The 14,478-nt window shown below is 43.2% G+C and overlaps 2 protein-coding genes across 7 annotated transcripts in view; one reads left to right on the top strand and one right to left on the bottom strand.

The window, feature by feature from the left end:
- Window positions 1–14,478, top strand: part of rps6ka2 (ribosomal protein S6 kinase, polypeptide 2) — a 176,113-nt gene that overhangs the window by 142,809 nt on the left and 18,826 nt on the right. The gene's annotated exons all lie outside the window — the stretch shown is intronic.
- Window positions 2,284–4,140, bottom strand: LOC124474082. The gene is made up of 2 exons (XM_047029955.1): window positions 2,696–4,140; window positions 2,284–2,461 (listed from the first exon to the last, which is right to left on the bottom strand). The coding sequence occupies exons 1-2, from the start codon at window positions 3,669–3,671 to the stop codon at window positions 2,430–2,432; spliced, it is 1,008 nt and encodes a 335-aa protein (XP_046885911.1). The 5' UTR covers window positions 3,672–4,140; the 3' UTR covers window positions 2,284–2,429.

The following is a 14,478-nucleotide window of genomic DNA, read 5'->3' as shown; positions in this document are numbered from 1 at the left end:
TTGACCCTCCGCTCCCTGACCTTCCTTGCTCCCCCCCGGGGCAGGGTACAAGTCCGGGGCAGAAAGCCTGTTCTTAAACAGAGAAAAAACATGTGAGTCATCCGACTCCTGCATCTTAGCTACAATGGGGCAGGCATAGTGGGTTTTGACATGAGACCGGAAAATGGGTATGCAACAGCAGAGAATCAATACAATGGCCAATAAGGTCAGCAGCACCGCTATCCCTATCCTCACCCAGCTAAATCCCCAATCCCCCAAGCTCTCTCTCATCATCTCAAACCATTCAGTTTTGTGTCCAGCATTATCCTTCACCTCCTGTCTCAGTGCCTTTAAGTCAGTCATAGCTTGTGCAAATCTTCCTGTAGGGGCAGTGTTGTTCGGTATGAATGTGCAACATACCTGACCAATCAGAGTGCAAACCCCCCCACGCTCCGCCAGCAGCCAGTCCAATACCTGTCGATTCTGCCAGGTCATTGCTGATGTTGCCGACAGCTGCTGGCCCAGGGCGGTGAGAGCCTCGTCTGTATAGTTAATGAAGCGCTGCTGGTTATAGTACAGGTAATTAATCCATTCAGTGTTCTTATTTACCGTTATCCAGGGTAAGATGGACTCGAACCCTGACGCCACCTCATTTCTCGCTTTAAAATCATTGGGCACCCCCCTTGGCTGACCTATGGCATCGATTGTTACATCAGACTTGAAAGCCCGCCTCTTGCGAGGAGCCTCCTCGAGGTTTTCTGTGGTTTGGTTTAGTTTGAAGTGGATCACCTGGGTGACGGCATGTGCTATTCATACTGCAATGAACTCTGCTTTGCTCCCCCCTTCTCCTAAAACATCTCATGTCAGCCCACTTACCTCTCCCTCACCGAGCAGTTTGCTTGGGAAGGGGCAGTGTGGGTGTGGGGTCTATGGGGTCTGCCAGGATCGTCCCCTGCTCGCTCAGCTGCACGTCTTTTAGCGGCTGCACGAGTGGGGCTGTTGGAGGTCGATGGTCTCTGGTGCTGGCCCTCTTTGGTGAACCTTCCCTGGCTGGACCCCTGGATCTGGATCTGGTTTTACCTTCTCCTGGAATTAGATACAGTCCAGGAACAGGATACTTCTGTGTTCAGGGGAGAGTCTTATTGACTCTGTCATCATAATGGAGGTGAGTTTTATAGAAACCGGGACAGAGAGATGGATATACAGTCATAACAGCTTCAAGCTTAGGATGTTTAGTTTAGTCATAGCTTTTGTGAAACTCCATCAGAAACAATGTGGATGTAGGCATACATCACCAAACCCTATTTTCCTCTGCTACTCGCCAGTTGTTCTCCATGCATGGGCAGTGGACTCTGGGAGGTGTTAACTCAGAGCCAACAAACATCGTTAATGTCATCAATAAACCCTGGTTCTATCAACCTAAACCACCTAGGCATTTGTCAACAACTACTTTAGTTTCACATTTCAAATGACAATATTGCTGTTGCATCCACCTCATGTGTCCCTGTTTCACTCACCCCCCTTCTTCCCAGTTGGAACGCAACCAGGAAGGGATTGTTGTTATTCGGTGGCTGAGTTTAATTTTCTGATCCCTCAACAGGGACCAGGGGTTGAGTGACTGTTCGCCGTTGTCCAGGGTGGCTTGGTAACTTCGAGCCCTGGATTTGGTCCTTGGTCTTAAGCACAACCTTGACTTCTGAGGCACGAGCAGGAAGCTCTCAATCCTCAGTCTCAGGCCCAGTCGGAGGCTGAGAGTTAACCAATGTCATTCGTGTGCTTTGCCTTTAGGACAGCACTGTCCTGTACTGTATCAGGGAAATCAGAGTCAATAGTTGTTATAAGTGTGACCAAGTTTGATGTGGGATTTATAACGGTGCTTCCAGATGGACCACATGGTTGACCCTTCAAACAGTTTTGTGGTCATCGTTGCTCGTGACCCTGTGTTCAGGCAGTGTCTCTACATGGGGGTGTTGACTTTTCCCCCGGTCGCCTTTACTGGAGACTCGACCACCAGGCTGGATACTGATTGGTTTCTCCGAGGCTCGTTCTCTCCTCCTTCTCCTCCCCTAACTTCCTACAAAACATCTTTAACAAAAACTTCACCATAGTCTAAGGTTAGACTATCAAAATTATAAATGTTACTACTTAGGGTGTGCTTTACTTGTTTATCAACTAAATTATCAATTTAAAATTGCCTCTGTCTCTGAGACCATAGTCCAAATTTTTCCTATCCCCCCTTCCCCCCATCGCATAGTTCATATCTATGCGATTCCTAAGGGATAGAAAAAATATGTTAGTCAGTGACAACCCAAATTCTTCATATTCCTTCACATATTTCATAATATTTTTACCTCTTCTTTAAATCTCCTAATTTCAAGCAGAGTTTGGGGATGTTTAATCAAACTTTAATAACTGTACCTGTTTTAGTCCTGTCCACCACAGCAAATCATTCACACCACTGGGTTCCTGAAACAACATTCGTCTACCGACAGGGTCAGTTCAGTCCTTCCAATGGCTAAGTTTCAAATTGGTTCTTAACTTCACAATCATGGCTTAGGCCCATGCAGCAGGAAAAATAGTGTTTAGCTGAATTTACAGTGGTGGATGCAGGCATTTCACTTATTTAGAGCATAACCAATCAACAATGTTATTTATTGCCTATGCAAGTATTTCCCCATCATTCAACAAAACCTGTGTGTGTTTTGTGTGTCTCTACCTGGTTTTGCATTATCATGTATGGTGTGCCGTCTCAGATGTGTTAGAGCCCTTTGGCAGCATGGCGGCGGCATTAACTCCGCTTGTGGCTGTGCCCATACGTAACTTGCTCTAGGTGGCTGCCCACTGCCCTCCGTCACTGGAACTCTGACTGGGGTGTCATTCTGTCTTTGGCCGGGGCAGGACTGCTTATAATGTCCACTTTCTCCACATCCCCAGCAAAACCGTACTTTTTTACCTTGTTGCAGGGTGGGGTTTCCTCGGGACAGCCTGGCCTCTGTCATTACCCTTTGACCTCCATTCCCCCACTCGTAAGGGGGCGGCCAATCTTCCTGGCCAGTAGGTGGATCGCATGAGGCAGTTGGAAGGGGGATGGTCGAAGATTGTTTTCCTTTCTTGCATTCTTTGCGAGCTCCTTTTCCAACTTCTCTCACGAGATCCTTCAGTCCTTTTTCAGTCAGTAGATACACCCTTGTGTCGACACCCCCCTCTGGGAGCTTGTTTGGCTGCTCATGGAGGGTCTCTCCAGTGGACATAGGACGCCTGTTAAGAGAGTCAATTGATGTACTTCCCACTCCCTGTACCTGAAGGCTCACTTCTGCAGACTGGAACTCAGCTTGGACCTCAGTGATGTCATCATGTGGTCTTGGGACCCTGCCAGCCTTGGCACGCTGCTCGGCTTCATCCAGCAGACATCTTACGTAGAAGTATGTTGCTAAAAGTTGTTCGTGGGTCAAAACAGTGTCCAGCATTTCATTACCTGCCCCTGTTGGAATTGGCATTGCCTCTGCCCCCCTCTCAACCAAAGTCCTTCTGGGTGGGACAGCGTTAGTACTCATCTGGAACACATGGGGCGCTGTAGAGAGAGTCTGGTCAGGGGTTGCTCTTCCCTCCTGCATCATTGCTCTCTCTGCCATGGGGTGGTAGTTGTTAGGCACAGCAGCTCGGTGATCTAAGCTTAAATACAGGTATATCATTCAACAAGTCAAACCAACCCTTGTCCTCTCTAACACCAACTATAATGAGATATGAATCAGTTTGGAGAAACTCTCAAGACTATACCCCTGTATAGTATGTATGTGTTTGTGCATAGCATTTATGTGGCAGTGGCTTTGTTGAACGGGAAAATCACTCTGCACACGCAACAGAAACACAGTTCCTTTTTTTATTACTTCCTATATAAACACTTTGAGAAAGGGCTTGTGTAAACCCTTTTGTTGTACTTGTGCCAGATTTTCGCCTCTCCGTCTGTAATATTCAGAGAGAAGAGAATGTGAGACAACTTGTATATGCATTCCTTCAAGTTTACTTTCAGATTTTTCGCTTACAGTTACTTTAAACATTTCAACCCCTTGAAACCTTTCTGGTCAGTTTCGTCAAACTTTACACAGATATTTTCCTATCCTAGTTTAAATTGTTGACTTCTCTTGAAATCATATACATTCACTTGGTTTCTAATGTTCCCTCTTCTGTTGGTCTAAAGATGTGCCATCATTACTTGATTGTATTCTGTTCAGTTCACACTGCTTCCCCGCTCTGCTCTGCTCTGCCCCGGGCCGCCCCCCACCTCTCCCCCTCAGGACACTCGTCCCAAATGAAAAAAGGTGGGGGTCAAGCAAACCAACACAGACACAATGCTTCCTATGTCACAACTTTACCCCTATCCTTAATAAGCAAACATGAAACTCTTCAGGATTATGACCTTGTTAACATCTATGTTAAACCTTTCCATGTTTATCGTTCTTTACCATTTCTTGTGCGTGATCAGCCATGTTCTTAGTTTAGGCTTGTCTGTTAATTTTATACGGGTAATTAGGCCGTTTTTTCTTAACCAGACTGAAAAACAGTGTGCACACCTTCTCAGCCGCACACGCACATTCATAGTCCACAATTCTACCAGGTCCAGTACTTGTTAGTTATCTCCAAATAACTTAAGTCAGTTCACTGGCTTCCTTTCATCTTTATTCATGTCAACAGTTCTTATTTCCTTCTATTGCTGATTTACGATATTCACACATTGCTCAGGGCAACGCCCTTTTTTTTTTGAACAGCCCTGCTCACCCCCTCCCTTACAACTCGCCTTCCTGAAGCGAGTCTGGAACGATTGCGCAACAGCCGTAATCTCTCATTTTTTCAGCCTTTTTTTCACTGATTTTTGAGGGTTATACATGTCAATATCAAAACAGTCAATAGATTTATCACTTCGTTTTTACCTGACTCCATCTTCCATATGTTTTTTAGCATTTTAACTGAGATTTTTGTCTTTTTCGTTCCTCTTGCTCCTTCAACAGCCTTTTTTACCACAGCTGTTTTAGGAACTTTCAGAACTTCCCAAGACTGACATCTCTTGGAATGTCATAAAAACATACGTCTTTTCATACATTATATACATTATCTACGGATATCCGTCTAACCCAAGTTTTTTCAGCGCGTCTTAAGATGAATCTTTTCGGATAGCTAGTCCTGACTCACTTTCGACTGAAGTAATAGCGGCCGCTATACTTTGCTGTCACTTGTTGTTAATAGTGCAACTTTTTAGCCAGGACGGGTATTACAATAATAATTTGTTTGAGGTCTGTTGAAAACGCTAGTCACGCAGATGCCATCCCCGAATTGTTAACACCTTTGGCTAACCTGATCTTTTTCAACAGCCTTGTTTTGAAGCGTAACCATCTTACTGTGATTACACACGCTTTAACCATTTGTTGGTTAATTGACGATTTGTCCAGACTTTTTGAATTTTACCTTTTGCTAGATTCAAAAAGCCCCAAAAGTTATGTCCTCAGTTTGCCGAATTTCGTTTTAACTGAGGTCCATAGCAAGTTTGTACCTAAACTAACAGGTTATGAATAGAGGCCGCCGGAGACCCCCTTGCCTGAGCTTAATAGTACGACAGAAGAGAAGTTTTTAGCAAGAAACATTTAACATTCAATCTTTTCTTACATTCAGGGAAACATACATCCTAGCAATTAAAACATTTGCAACCACTCCCCTTCTCCAAAGCCTTTTCACTTTCTCTTAGTTCAAGATTCGTATCTAGGCATTCATTAGGTTCTTTACAGGTTTTTTTCATTGCCTACCTTATCAAATGTAGATGTAGCGAATCACGTCGGTGGTCACCAATTGTTGGAGCCTCGAAAGTGGTTCTTAGTGTAGCAAGAATTAACAGGCTTGGAGTCAGGAGATTGATTGCAAAGGCTTTCTTTATTGCCAGGTATTTTGGAATCATACGCAGAGCTTCTCTAGCCAGAGAAGTCTCTCATACGCCGAGCCTCCCTAGCCAGGGAAGTCCCCCCATGCATTCAATAGACAAGAACTTTTATACAGTCTTCCTACGTCACACACATCTGTTGGCAATTATCAGACACACACACAGTTTGTTCAAGATCAACAGATACCCTCCCTCACGTGGCCATTCTTCCACAAACCATGACTCTTCTTGCACAATCCGTTTCTTCTTGCACAATCCTATCAGGTCATCCTGACCTGATTTCCTCTCTGGAAAGAACATTCTAACGGGAGGGGGAGAGTGACTCTCCCAGCTCCCTCTTTCCCCATTGAGTGTGGGGATAAACAAGTCTTCCTCTCCTCATCTGACCCCCGTCCTAGTTGACTCCTCTCTTGAGGTCACAAGGTCACAAAAAAATCCCCCACAGTATTTTATAAAACACTCGCCCCACTCTTGCTCAGGATGATCAAGGACTCCACTGAGAAGAAAATATTTCCGGCATCTCTGTATGAAGCAAATATATGCCTTTTGTTAAAAAAAGGCAAGGAAGACATCGAGCCTGAAAATTACAGGCCCATTGCGCTCCTCAACTTTGACCAGAAGTCTGTCACAAAGCTACTAGCTAACAGGTTAGGAAGGCACATCTCTTCAATCATACATCCTGACCAAACTGGGTTTATCCCAGGTAGGTTTTCGTTTTGCAATGTGCGGCGGCTTCTGAATAATATATATGCTAACCAGTCAGGCGATTCCAGAGCAGCTGTCTTGGCCCTTGACGCGGCCAAGGCATTTAATAGAGTGGCCTTTCATGTTCGAAGCTCTTAGGAGATTTGGACTCGGGGACTCCTTCATTACTTGGGTTAAGATGTTATACCTTTGCCCAAAATCCTCCATCCTCACCAATAGTGATAAATCTGGGCCTCTCGAGCTGCACCGCGGAGTCAGGCAGGGTGACCCGCTGACGCCCCTGCTCTTCGATGTGGCCCTGGAGTCTCTTGCGATAGGGATCAGGAGTCATAATGGCATCAAGGGCATTAAGATAGGTGCAATGGAAAGCCGGGTGAGTCTTTACGCAGATGATACATTATTATATCTCTCGGACCCAGAGACGTCTGTTCCCCCTTTGCTGGACTTCATCAAATCATTTGGCGAACTCTCTGGCTATACAATCAACTGGGGAAAGAGTGAGTTCATGCCCCTATCAGACAGTTTAGACCCACGTTTTCTTGACACGCTGCCATTTAAACTAGTGAAGGATCACTTCACGTATCTAGGGCTTAAAATACCCTGTAACTCTAAGCATTTATGTAAACTTAACTCTGCTGATATGATCTTGAAGCTAAAAAATAACATAGAGAAATGGAGAACTCTGCCACTGTCCATGGTGGGGCGTATCAATGCAATCAAGATGGTGGCTCTTCCCAGGTTTCTGTACTTATTCCAGAACCTGCCAATCTTCCTCACCTCAGCATTTTTTAAGAAACTAGACTCAATTGTCTTTCCTTTAATTTGGGGGTACAAGGCGCATCACATATCTAAAGCACACCTGCAAAAGCCCACAGAGGAGGGGGGGTTTGGTCTCCCCGCATTCAAGATTTACTATTGGGCAGCCAATGCTGGGCCTTGATGTACTGGCAGCAGGGTCAGCCCGTTGAGACTCCCAACAGCTCTCCCTTATGGGTAAAAAATCAAAGCCACAGCGGTTCAAGGCTCCTCCCTCTGCACCTTACTTTTTTCCAAGACAGAGGAGTCTCCTTGTAAACTTATTGGTAACAACTTTATTTTGAGAAACTCCCTTAGCATCTTGAATCAGATAAGAAGCGCTTGCAAGCTGCCGAATACCTCTGTACACACTCCTATATGCCATAACCATTCATTCTTGCCATCCCGGGCAGATCGGGTATTTGTGGACTGGAGAGAGGACTTGTCGCCCTCAGGGACCTATATGTTGACAAACATTTTGCTTCGTTTGATGAGTTGGCAACAACATTTTACTTGCCAAATTCTCATCACTTTCAATATCTTCAGATCAGGCACTATGTTAAAGGTGTATTTCCAAACTTTGAAACCATGCCAACAAATTGCCCATTCTACGATCTCATGCTGTTTCGTCCTGACTCCAGGCACCTAATATCTCGTTTCGTGTCCTTGTTCTCCACCTCCACATCCACTCACCATTTCAGAGAAGCCTGGTCTAAAGAGCTGGAGCTTGAGGTATCTGACGATACCTGGAATGAAGCTTTGATTAGAATTCATAAATGCTCTATCAATGTTAGATATAAATTGATTCAATTCAAAGTTGTTCATCGATTGCATTATTCTAAGCTAAAGCTGCATAGAATCTATCCGTCTCTTTCTCCACTGTGTGATCGGTGTGGAGGTGCAGAGGGTTCTTTATCGCATCTTTTGGGGTTATGTCCTCAACTGCATAAATTCTGGTGTGATGTATTTAAGTGGCTTAGTCTGGTCTATAACTTGAACATTGCCCCTGACCCAGAGCTGGCGCTCTTCGGGTGCTCAGAGAATGTACTCTCAGGTACCCGCATGAGGTACAACAAGCACTAATGCTTGGTATGGTTGCTGCAAAGAAAAGGATTCTCCTGGGCTGGAAATCTCCCACTCCCCCTTGCTTTCGAAAATGGCTCAACGAAATGACTGTGATTGTCCAGATGGAAAGGCTACGCTTCCACAACTCTAAAACACAAAGCCGCTTTCTGAGTAACTGGGGACCATTTGTTGACTATCTTAAAGACGTGATTCTTTTCTGTAGAGAATAACCCCTGATATTTCGGCAACACCTTGTCATATAGATTTTATTTATTTTTTTTACGCAGAAAATTTGTCTTATTGCCGAAAACAGTAGCAGTGATAGCCATGGCGAGGGAGCAACTTCCAATGAATAAATTGTTAAAAAGGGTTAGTCTTCTTCAGTTATTTGGAAGTTGTATGGCTTTTTGAAATCCGACAAAGAGCAGAGCAATGTTCGGTGCAAATTAGTGTAGTAAACAAACAGGTGGCTACCAAGTCTGGAAATACGACAAACTGCAAATGTGGACTTCTTGTTGACCTCAACCTACGATCTCGGTTAACAAACGTTTTAACAAATCTCTGCTTACAAAGGTGTTGGTAGATCTGTCAAAGTCCATATTTGTTTTTTTTAATATAATATAACAACAAGTAGGAAAATCCCAAATCAAACACAACGAATCTGGAGCATACGCCATGTTGTCAACATCTCCAAGGCAACCGCTTGCTAGGTCCGTAAATCGTTTGCGGACTTTTGGAGAGGTCTGCCAACGGTTTTGCGGATTTCTTAGAACGTCTCTGGACCAATAAGAACAGCGTATTGGTCCAGTTATAATACTAATATATAAGAAACTCTTTTTACCACCTGAAGCAAAATCACTCGTCGGAACATGCAGAAAGTGTGAGTTTGCGCCAAGGTATTGATAGGTAGGCTATTGTTAAAAAGCAAAGTTTTAAAAAGCTTAAGTTACTTGACCCCAGGTACGTGCAACCTGGCCGCAAACATTTCTCTCACACCGCTCAGCCTAAACTTTATGCCGAGTGTAGGGAAAAAGTGGAGGAAGAGACTTATTTAGCTACTACTACAGATCTGTGGTCTATCGTTTAATTATCGTTATTGAATGTAAATATAAATCTCTATATCGATAATTTTTTACCCATATCGCCCAGCCCTACTGTATCTCTTTGGCTATATAGCGAGTTACGCGATCCGTGAGTGTGCGCCATTTGGCGCTGTCACGTGTATATTTGTACTGTCGGAAAAAATGTCACGAAACAGAACACTTTATAACACAGTTATAGTTAGAGTTCACGCCTTCTCTTCACCTGTCGGTGTCCGCTCTGTGTGTGTGGAGACGCTAGTCCTGCCTACGCTTTTGACACAGAAAGCTGACAAGAAGACTAAGGCAGCGGTAGACTAAAATGTTGGTGACATTACGTTCTAATGTAAAAATGTATATAATCATAATTGTTTATTATAAAAATTATCAGTTGCAATATAGCGCAGCACCAAAAATTATCGCGCTCATTTACATATACCGTGCGATAAGTCAATATATTGAATATAGCGACAGGCCTAGTGCCAGCTACACCAAGGCTCCGGCAATGGTGTGCCAACTACCACCAGGCTACACCAAGGCTCCAGCGGTGGCGTGCCAGCTACCACCGGGCTACACCAAGGCTCCGGCGGTGGCATGCTGGCTGCCACCGGGCTACACCAGGGTTCCAGCAGTGACATGCTGACTGCCATCGGGCTGCACCATTGCCCCAGCAGTAGCATGCCAGCTACCACCAGGCTAGACCAAGGCTCCAGCAGTAGCATGACAGCTACTAGGCTACGCCCACACCCTAACTGTAGCAACCAGCTACAACCAGGCTAGGCCCAGGCCCCAACAGTAGCATGCCAGCTACCACCAGGTCTGGCATCCTGATCGACACCAAGGGGGTGAGTCCTGACTACACTATCCACACATACTGCGACGGTGAAGACGTTTTATCTATTGATGATACAAACTAAATTGTGACGCAATTCAGTCCACTTTCAGTACACATCTCACACACTGATATGGATATCTGTACACAACAAAAACTCTGAACATTGCGCTGTAACAACGAAAGTGAAGCAAAGCAGTCTGAATTCAGTCATCAGAAGACTGCGTTCACATAAACTTCTTAAAACGGTTAATCATGCCCGGGTGCACTCAAGACCTTAAGGACTATTTGGGGGGCATTTGAATATTCGAAGTCTCTTGCCTAAGTCTCTTGCCTCAAATGAATGAATAAAACATCTTGTTGTTGACTCAAACCTGGATTTTCTATGCCTCTCACAAACATGGCTCATATAAATTCACCCTCTGTCACCTTGAATGTACGTGGATACAATATGTTTAGACAAAATATAAACTTAGTGGTAAAGGAGGAGGAGTATTGTTTTACATTAAAGAATACCTTAATTGTTGCCAGATTGAGTGGTCAAGTGAAATTAAATTGGAATGTATTGGTTTGAAAGTGTCACTATCATCTGTCTCTACAGACCACCATACTCCAAATGTGAATTCTATGATCAGCTTAATTCCATGTTAAAGGAATGTGACTTTGACAAAGCGGTTATATTAATGGGTGATTTTAATGTAAATTGGGAGGATAAATCTTGAAGAAAATCCTTAAAACGTACAATTGATTGTTTTAATATGACACAGTGAACAAACCCACAAGGATAACCCGCTCTTCTCAGTCCCAGATCGATTAGATTTTTTGCAATAAACCAGAAAGAATAATCAAAACACACAATATGGTAACTGGTATGTCTGACAATAATTTAATTATTTCAACAAGAAAACTTACAAAGAAACGCTTTAAAATCTGTTCTACCAGAAAGGCTTATCAATTGAGAATACCGAAAGGTGACCAACATTTATTTGAGGATGCTATAAAGGGAATTGATGGAGCAACAGTTTAACGGGTGCAAGTGTGGAGGAAGACACCAACATCTTCTTATCCACATACAGACCACAATTAATAGTTTCCTTAAAAAAGCCGAAGTGAAACAAAATGAAAAGAACAAAAAGAACACACTTCCATGGCTAAATATTGACATTTGGAATTTAATGAAAAAATGGGACTATGCATTGAAACTGTCATTCAAGTCTAAATTAGGAAATTATAGGCAGAAATTCATAATGTTGAGAAACCAGGTAACAAAAGAACTTAGAAAGGCAAAAGCAATTTTTTTTTATCAAGATCATTGAAGAAGCAGGGGGTAATTCTAAATTAATATGGGATAATTTAAAAAAGTTAACAGACAAACATGACAGCAATCCAATTAAGCAACTTAAAATGAATGTGAACAGGGGCCTCACACAAGATGAAGCTGTAATTTGTTATTGCTTTAAATTTGCTTTATATTTGTAAAATTGCTTTCAATTCATACTTTCTCAACTCAGTGGTAGAGTTAACTCAATTCTCCAGTATTGATCAATTTCATTGTACACCGGTAGATGAAGGTCAACCATGCTTCTGTATTCAGGAAGTCTCGGAATCTAGTGTCACTAGAGTTCTGGCCTCACTTAAGAATTCTAGGGCAAAAGCGCTCTAGAACGCTCTTAGAACGTTCCTAAGAAGCTCTTAGCGTTAAGAGCTTCTTAACGAATCTGGGAAACACAGCCAATATCTTTCTGAAGAAACACAAAGACACACTTGTTCACCCTATAACAGGCATTGTCAACAAATCTCTCAAGCAGTGTGTGTTTCCAAAAGGATGGAAATCAGTCTTAATAATACTCATTTTTAAGTCCGGAGATTCAACCGATATCTCTAACTATCAGCCAATCAGTATTCTCCCTGCTGTTTCCAAAGTTGCTGAGAAATCTGTTGCAGAGCAACTTATAAAACACCTCAACAGCTCTCCATATCAGATACATCCTATGCAGTTTGGTTACAGAGCTAATCATTCGACTGAAACAGCCAACTGCTTTTGCTTGGAGAATGTGAAGCTTAAAATGGTATGAAGGGGGTGTAGTAGCAGCGGTTTTCCTTGACCTCAAGAAGGCTTTTGATATGGTCAATCAAAATGTCGTGATTAATAAGCTGTCAAATTTAAACTTTTGCCAAGAATCTCTTACCTTCTTGAAATCGTATCTTGAGGGAAGAACCCAGTGTGTCAGAGAGGGTAATGTCTCATCATCTACTCCAGGATCCAAAGTGGGAGTCCCCCAGGGTTCTGATTTAGGACCTTTGTTGTTCAGCTTTTACATTAATGATTTGCCTGGTGTCTGCAATGGATGTGATGTTCAAATGTACACTGATGAAAGTGATTTATGTGCATGCAAAAAACAAAGAACAAGCTGCACTTAAGCTCACATCCACAAGGATCAATGTATCTAAATGGCTTGCAGATTCATGCCTTCATCTGAATGTTAAGAAAACTGTATGTTCTTAAAAAAAGGGCTTGCAAGGTGTCATCGGAACCAGATGTTTATGTTGCTGGCAAAAGTCTACAGGGGGGTATTCGTCGTAGCTCGCCAAGCAGTTTAGCGAGCTAATTTTCAGGCTGAGATAAAAAACGCCCCTCTTTTTGGTTCTTGGAAGCCACTTTCGATAAATCACCATAGTAACATATCAATTAGCACTAACCTGCTCCAGGGCAGGCTAACGTAAGTGTAGCCGGATAAGCTTGCCACACCCCCGGAAAATAATTGACAGCTCCCTTTTTGAGTGACCCAGCTGACCAAAGAGATATATTCTAGTTCAATTAGCTTTCCATACCAATAGTTCTTCGCGATCGCTAAGATCCTTTATTTCACACGGATGAGTTCTTATTTGAGCGTTATCGATTCAGCCGACAAGGACTCATTTATTTGCAAGACCGTACATTGCAAATATCACACGCCGCAGCAAGCTTTATGCTTTATGAGCGTATGCTGCTGTATGTGAATATGTAACGCTATATTTTAAGAAATGTCTTATCTGTTGTGCCAGTGCTTTTTATGTTTCACTGTTAGCCCTTTTCCACCAACGCATTTTGGGTGCCGGTTCGGAGCCGGTGCTTAATCGCGAACCAGTTCTTCCTCTTTCGACAGACTGGGAACCGGAAAAGTGGTTCGTACAACAAAGAACCGCTTGGGGCGGGGTTACCGTGACCAACAAAACGCTTTGGCCGCCATTGCGCTAAGTTTTTACAATTAATATTTCAGCTAAACGGTACTTGTAAATCAGAATCTGAATGAAAATGTATCGAGAAGGGGGCAGTGTAGTTGCTGAAAATGTGCTTATTTTATTGATGAAACTGCTAATTTGTAAATTTGCTCAGACTTTTATTATTCTCGATTGTAATGTAAACATTCGGGATGCGCGCGCAATGTGGCTGCAGAAAACCGGGAAAGGATAGCATTTTTTATGGCAAAAGGACCACACGGATAATACAAATAGTTAGATTTCAAAATACCAAAAAGGTCGAGGAGGACAGCCTTTAAAAGAGAAAGCGATTACCCATTGATCTGTCGCATCAGAATTTTGATTTGGGTCATGAAAGTCTTGAAATTTGAGTGAGAATGTCGCCCGGTACAGACCGCATCGAGCGGCAACCATGTCTTCGTCATGTCACTAAGTTCATAATTTTACAGTTTTACAGTCAATTTTACATTTAAAAGTCGACAAGGACAACTTTCAAGAGATATTTTCTCTTCTTCTGCTTTTAGCCAGCTGGTGCGATTGTTTTTCTGATTTGTTCAAACTGGCAATCTGAGTGAGACTGCGTCCCCGTTACACTTTTGACGTTAGCCTCAGTCAGACTCGCTCACTGGCAGTGTGCACATGTTGTGATTCACTCAATTTTACACCAGAAACGTCAGGGAGGACTGCCTAATGTAGATACGAGCCTGATGAAGATAGCCAGCATCTCGGATTTCTTTAACCAAGCCTGTTTAATTCGTCATTTGCCTGAGAAAGCGACCTCCGTTAGCCAGGCTAGTTTTGGCCGATCACTTGGTCAGGTTATTTAAGGGTATCGGGGTCAAGTGAATTTTGTGCAT

The sequence above is a fragment of the Hypomesus transpacificus genome, chromosome 11 (assembly GCF_021917145.1).
Source record: "Hypomesus transpacificus isolate Combined female chromosome 11, fHypTra1, whole genome shotgun sequence".
Taxonomy (NCBI): domain Eukaryota; kingdom Metazoa; phylum Chordata; class Actinopteri; order Osmeriformes; family Osmeridae; genus Hypomesus; species Hypomesus transpacificus.
Note: the sequence above shows the minus strand (reverse complement) of the source record. Positions and strands in the feature narration are given on the sequence as shown.

Bases quoted from the DNA above. Each gene is read 5' to 3' on its own strand.
- LOC124474082 (XM_047029955.1), bottom strand. From the start codon at position 3,671: ATGATATACCTGTATTTAAGCTTAGATCACCGAGCTGCTGTGCCTAAC. The intron at 2,462-2,695 runs GTAGAGACACAC...CCCTGTCGGTAG, and splicing joins ACATGATAATGCAAAACCAG to ACGAATGTTGTTTCAGGAAC.